The sequence below is a fragment of the Egretta garzetta genome, unplaced genomic scaffold (assembly GCF_000687185.1).
Source record: "Egretta garzetta isolate BGI_Z169 unplaced genomic scaffold, ASM68718v1 scaffold168, whole genome shotgun sequence".
Classification (NCBI taxonomy): domain Eukaryota; kingdom Metazoa; phylum Chordata; class Aves; order Pelecaniformes; family Ardeidae; genus Egretta; species Egretta garzetta.
Window position 1 is genome coordinate 1,308,121 of NW_009260675.1, and position 7,078 is coordinate 1,315,198.

The following is a 7,078-nucleotide window of genomic DNA, read 5'->3' on the forward strand; positions in this document are numbered from 1 at the left end:
GGGGGGGGGCGGTTTATAGGCTGACTCTAGCTATAGCACTTTTGCTGTGAAATCTATCCATCAGTGCGAGAGGTTCCCGAAGTTAATAACCGAGTTGATTTATAAGCATGAATACAAAGGAGCAATTAATTCAAAATGTTCAATCTTTTGTTCAATAAAAGGAAAAAAATATCCTTAATCATTTTAACACAGCAGAATTTCATTAATTTGTTGAGACTGGAGAAGACTGATCGCATATTTGGGGGATGGGGAGAAAAGGGAAATTAGCAAAGCAAATAAAGTGAGCACAATATATTACAGAAATGCCTATTATTAACTTACTTTAGACTATAATTTTGCATCATGCTTAAGAATCTGTATGTGTGATATTCTATTAAACTAATAATGATCTTGTTTATGTAAGAATTCACTAAAACCCCTATCTAGTTTTGGCACTAAGGCTCTGACAAGACTGCCAAATTTTTTCTGCAGATAAGAGCATTTATTTAAATGATGTTCTACTGTATATAACAGCTCACATGAAGGAAGAAGGATGACTCACCACATTGTAATAGCTTTTGTTAATTGCAGACGTATCAAAGCCTTTAGGTGGACTCTTCAATGTACCTGATTTGGGGGAGACCGGTTTTTCTGAAATGCAAGATATTTTTGTGTCAATGGGGTGCAATTTCATAGCTCAACACTAGAGGTCAAACAAACTGCTTTAAAATATTTATCATAAGATACAGTGAAAATAGTGCTTCACTGAGAAACGTACATACTTATGCTTGAAATTATTGGTAAATAATCGGAATGATTCATATGTTCACAATTAATGAAACTCTAGCCTCAATGAAGGCAAGTAGAAAAACTCCCATTCTTTTTCCTGGAACCAGAAAGTCAGTTAATAAAGGTAGCTTTTCCAAATTTTTTTAAAAACAAAACATTATCACAGACTGCAATTAAAAAAAAAAACAAAAAAAAAACAACACCAAGACAAACCAAACCAACACAACAACCACCACCCCCAACAGACGTTTCCAAACATCATATGCACTTTCAAATAAAAGTAGTATTAAATTTTAGTATCAATTTAATGAACTCTCTAAAAGCAAGTGACTACTCAAAGGCTGAACATACCAGAGGTGGAACATTACACTCGGTCTCATTGAAGTAGAGAACCAAAACATTATACAAGTAGTGAGGTGACTTACCAGATGACTATCCCAGAAAGTAATCTTTTAAAAAAAATTATCTTTTACTGTTAAGTAAAAAATAAAAATGCTTATGCACTCGAGAACAGAGTCCATCGTAACAATAAATGTAGTCCTTCCTATAATTCCATAGTGAATCTACCCCTCAGTAATACGTGCTTTTCCTGGAAGAACAACATAAGCCTGCAAGATCAAAAAACAGTCCTGAGAGTTACGAGTGCCGACTCCCAGAATGGAGAGGCACAGAAAACAGAATCCTAAAGCCTCCCCTCCTACCTCTACCACTCCTCTAAGTCAATCCCAGAGGAGCAAAGATGAGGGGAAAGACAATCAAAAGCATCATGCTGCATGCTGGAGAAACAGAAAAAAAAAATATATTTACAGCATGTCTTTTTGACCTCTCACTTGACTTTGCACACAACAGAGAATGCTTGTGAGACTGTATTTATCAGGACATTATAGTTTTTTTGTTTGTTTTTTTGTAAATAAGCAGGCTTGTCTAATATGCAAACTTCAAATAAGTATTTCAGTAATTTGTACCCAAACAATAAAATGCTGGGTTGTAAAAAAAAGAAAATTCCACCAAAAATAACCCCACACCAAAAAAAAGCATCATCAAAACATACACACAGAAAGTTTTACCTTTATTTTAGAAGCAAGTTCCTATTTCAAGCACATTTTAATCAAGTTACATGAATAATTTAACGCTAGTTTACCTGATGCCTGAGGCCACTAAGAACAGATTATGCAAATCTCAAATACAGACATGCCTTTCCAGGAGAAGCTCCATCAGCCAAGCTACAGGAAATTCCCATGGACAGTAAAGCTGACCAGGGAAACACTGCCATAAGCAGAACAGCCCATGTGGTACCAGCCTCTGCTGGACTGTATTTTACTGCTTCTTCAGGCTGCCCCATTACAACCTCATGGATGTTGCGGTCTCAGGCGAGCTGACCATTTCAGGTGCCAGGAGCACTAGGCAGGCTGGCTGGACCCGAGGCAGCAGTCCCTAAGGGGCAGCTCAGGCCCCAAGAATGTACACATGTGGTATCTTTGAGGGGATTCTCTCTGTATTGCACTGGAACTCTCCTCAAAGCAGCTATTCTAAAAATAAAATACGGTCTTGAAAACTGCCAAACATGGACAAACCATTTCTCCTTACCACGTTCAGAGATGACAGTAAAATCCTGTTGGTTAACATCCCCACCCCCGCCCCCATGTCAGCTATAAGCTGACAAACAGCACAATCACCATTAGCCCCAGCAGTTAATTCAGCTGGGAACACCGATGCTCTCAGCCACCAGCCCTGCTCTGCTATACAGCCAAGTAATTCCAAATGACAGGACTCCTGCCATCCCCTTAAAACAAAACCATAAACCCAAGCAGATTTGTCATTAAACACTCAATGTGAAAGCAGCACCTAAAGTCATGTCCTATGTACGGCTGCTCATTTATATATTTATATATAATGCTACTCATTTATGGGACAATTACAACTTGTTTCTTTGTACTGAATGATGAAAACTATATAGTTTACACAAACTTGGTAATTTGCTTTCATTCTCTGTGGAAGCTCTTAACTTATCCTAAAATTTATAGTGACTTTCAGGTTCACTAAATACCTAAAAGTTTATTAATCATGTGCCAAAAAGCATGAAAGGAGAAACCAGAGTTACCTAAGGAAAAAAGTAAATACCTGTCACTGAATTTTATCATGATACAGATGCCTGACCCTAGTTAAATCTGGAGAAAGTTGGCTGGTCATAGAAATATGGCTCTTCTTCCAGCTACTTTGTTATCTTAAAGGGTATAGAAATACATCTCTTCCCCTAACTTTTTCTTCTCCTACGCTGCTGAAGAAAGTGGCAGACTTTTTGCTGAATATATATAGTGTCATTTATATTACCAGCTGTTCAGCTGATTCAGTTATCCATCAGATACACAATCAGATTTAAAAACAGGACACAAAAAAGAATCACACATTCAAATAATTTTGCCTGAACAGCCATCATCAACATTCAGCTTTTAAAATGCAAAGGCCATTTCTATTGTAGAAACACAGAATTAGACACAGCAATTCAGTCCAGCTGTCTATCACGTCTGGTATTCTGCCTCCAAGCACTGGCTCACTTCATAAGGAGGAATAAGAAACAGTCTTGTTGCAATTAGCTTATTGCACAATATATTACACAGAAGAAAATCCTGATCTTGCACATAAGAAATCACATTCTTAGCATAAACAAAAGATAAGTGTTGGTTATTATACTTCATGAAAGAACATTAGAGTACTTTTGCAAACATATAGCATAGTACATTTAACATTTCAAGCAGGTGTCACCCCAATTCAGCATACTGTGAACATACAAAGGTCTTATAGGTCCATTGGTCTATGAAGTCCATAGGTTTTGAAAACATTGGCAAAACCCTAGCACCTTGCCCACCCCAACATATAAGCTCTGTTTCTCAAAGCACTAGAAAGGAGCAACCTGAGCCAGACACCAAGTTTTCCCATATGGAAGATTCTTCCCTTCTCCCTACTTTTCTCCCAGTTGCAATATAAGGCTGTTATATTAACACTGAAAACCCAACAAAAACATGTGCAGCGTATGATCAAACCCAAAAGAAACAAGCATCTGCTCAAGTACTGGAAGAGACTGTATCCACCTGATGACTGAAGCCAAGGTAAGTTATCACTATCTGCTTATTTCCTGATCATAGCATTATATTCAGTTGCACCCAGCTACACTCGATAATGCTTTGAAGTGTCTGGTGGCTAGTGATTAACCAGATAGAATTCACTTAACAGATCACCTTTGGGTGGAGAAGGGGTTGGCACAGGCTTCTTAACATTATTATTCCAGCAAATAAGTATTCTCAGTAGAACCAAATCAACTTAGAGCAGCTTCTGTAACCTTTCCCTCAGCAGTACTTAAGATGCCACAAACTGTCTAAAATGAAGTTATCTTATCCTTTACAAGCATCTACCTAAGTGACTGCAAAAGGACAATTTACCCAATCCTTCCCAATGTTTTGTTTCATTCCATTTTCATTAATATGCAAATATTTATTTTATTCACCTTCAAATTACTTATCTTTCTCACATTCCCTCCTATATCTCTTCCATTATGTCTCCAGTTTACGTCCTCTTCATTTTCATGCACCAATCTACTTCATGCTAATCCACAAAGCACTCCTTCAGGACATGCTTCATTAAAGCATTTCAACTGTACTGCAAGATGACCACTACATGTTCCTATTACTAGGCTATGGCATGTGTAATCTAGATGCAAAGACCTGATCTGGGCTATTTCATTCTACAGTACGGGATAAAAAAGACGTGCCAACTGGGACACCAAAAGCTATGTGGTCCCTATTAGTGAAGTGCTACAAGCCACTTTTGTCTCTCAAGACTAATCGGTCCAACCAGGAGGGCAGACCTAAACTTCTCCCTGGTTCTCAAGCTGTTTCAGCCATCGCTGTGACTCCACTCTGCAACATCGACACTACCAACACTTCTTCCCTAGTAGTATTCCCTTGTCCCAAACTCTATTCTATTTATGAGTGTAGAGTAACACTTGACAAGAGAACAAAATAGCCCTCCAAGTGTACATGGCTGCATGGCTGGGGAGAGGAAAGCTTGAGTTCCTGATGGGTTTTTCTCTGCACACACACACATACCACACACACACACACCCCCGATAAAAATGTCTATCCATCCCTCATGCACCACAGGATGGGAACAGGACATACTCCACTCTTCCACTATACATTGGCCTTTTCCCACATTGATTTTTTTTTTTTTTTTCTTATTTTTAACATCTAACCAGAAGAACCATTAGCACTGTAATTTGCACTGGGCCTGACAATAACATAACTGTCGAGAAAGCGTAACAGAAGAGAGGCTAGGACAGTAATGACACATTAATTTCTGTGAATAATTAGAATGAAGCTTGTGACATATGAAGTGTCGTTTTTCAAAGCTATATTCCCTTCTGCATAATCTCATGCCTTTTCAGTGGATTACGCTTTGATAAAACCCAGCAAGTGACCATGTGATTTTTTTTTTTAAAAAAACTGATTAACCTCCGACAGTAGGTAAGCAAGCACATCCCATTCTGGCTAACCCCTGTTCTCTTCATCACAAGGGAACTCTCAAAACCAAGTCTCCAAATCTCTCTACTGAGTGAGACAGAAACAGCAATGTCAGAGACAGGGCTCCACCTACACCTTCACCCCTCCCTGCTCCATTTTATGTAAGAAAAAAAAAACCCACACAAACCACTCAATAAAGCCACACTGTCAAATATCTAAGAAGTTTACACAGTATAAGTCTTCTCCCCTCTGTCATGTATAACAGCACGGGAGGATGAAAATAAAGTCCTCTCATTTCAAAGCACTTCCTGACTAGGGATCAAAGAAGATTTAAAAAAGGCACTATGTTACAGGGTTTAAAAAGGGAAATATAAATATCTGCACAGGGAGGGCAGGGAAAGTGAAATGGACCATCTTTTTGATCCTTACAGTGTAGGCACATAACTGAAAAGAAACTACTACTTTTTTGTCTTCTATTTTTAAGTTTGATGGTAAGTACCACAATTTCAAACAAATCATCTTTTTCCCCTTCGGTTGGAGCAGGGGGAGGAAACAAAACACTAAAAAGCAAAGTAAAAACCATTTTCTACCTCAGCCAAGTCATTGCCCTGCCTAAGAAAACTAAATTGTGCTTTGCTCAATCATCTCAGTATCTGTCCTACAACCATTCATAGCTCACCTCATACATGTTATCAGCGCTCTGTGCCAACACTAATCATTCTGGCATAGCTAAGCAAACAAGTTACAGCGTAGCAAACATGGGCACAGCTCTGTGATGTTTTAGCTACTCTGAGATACCTTATCATGTAACACGCTCTGCTTGTGCAAAGTTAAATAATGTGGTTTACTTTTCTTCTAAAATCTTTAAGAAAGCAACGTGGGTAAAGGCAGTTCCCATTACTAATCAGCTCTTTCTTCCTTTCCTTGACTACCTAACTTCAGAGCAACAGTGCAAGCTAGGATTACAAATACACAATTACCTGACATTAGAGGATTCTAACTTAGAACAAAAATCCATTTATCTAAACATCTAATGCCTATGAATTTTGTGAGAATTAAACCAAAACCACACCTGCATAAAGAACTTCTTTCCTCTCCCCTATTACCCAGGTTTGCCGAAGTCAAGTTCCAGCTTGACTGGAAGGGATTTATTTAATCAAACCCACCAATTCCCAGGACCTCTCCAAATAACGCCTCATCAAAAATGATAATGCACAACGTTGCCTGTATAGAATTTCTAACTAGTTGCAGTATTTTCAGCCACATTTGAGAGAAGAAGGGTGGAGTCATACTGTCAACTCCAGAACATTTTACAAATTATTTTGAAACCCAATTAGATGTCCAGGATGAACATTTTGCTCATAAAGAGACCTTAATCAAGAGCAATTATTTCAACAATCCTATCCTGGTCTTTTGAAAATCAATTCATTATAATGCTGACAGAAAACACATTTGAATTTGAGCTTGCAAGACAGAAAGTTCTACTAAGTCATTTTAAAATACATCAGGAAAAACAGCTCTTTTGTGTTTTAACGTCATGCTCAAAGCATGAAGGCATTTAAAACATTTCTGAATTGAGAAAATCTTAAAGTGAGGTATGCATAGGTGCCAGGAAGTCAAGAAAAATGGACAGTGAAAGACTAGCAACTCAAGAAATGTCAACCAGTCTAATGAAGACTAGCAAAAATGAGCAGGGGCACAGGAGTGCAACAGAGACTGTCAACCCATACATACAAGCTTCTCATGAACGCCCACCAGAAATATTCATGTAACTTCAGAGCTTTGAGGTAAAC

The 7,078-nt window shown here is 38.3% G+C and overlaps 1 protein-coding gene across 4 annotated transcripts in view; it reads right to left on the bottom strand.

The window, feature by feature from the left end:
* ARHGEF7 (Rho guanine nucleotide exchange factor 7) overlaps nucleotides 1–7,078 on the bottom strand; it is an 83,606-nt gene that overhangs the window by 61,157 nt on the left and 15,371 nt on the right. For all 4 annotated transcript variants that reach the window (XM_035901152.1, XM_035901149.1, XM_035901150.1 and 1 more), the window contains exon 5: nucleotides 542–630. In XM_035901152.1, the coding sequence (XP_035757045.1) occupies nucleotides 542–630 (89 nt within the window). The remainder of the gene's footprint in view (nucleotides 1–541; nucleotides 631–7,078) is intronic.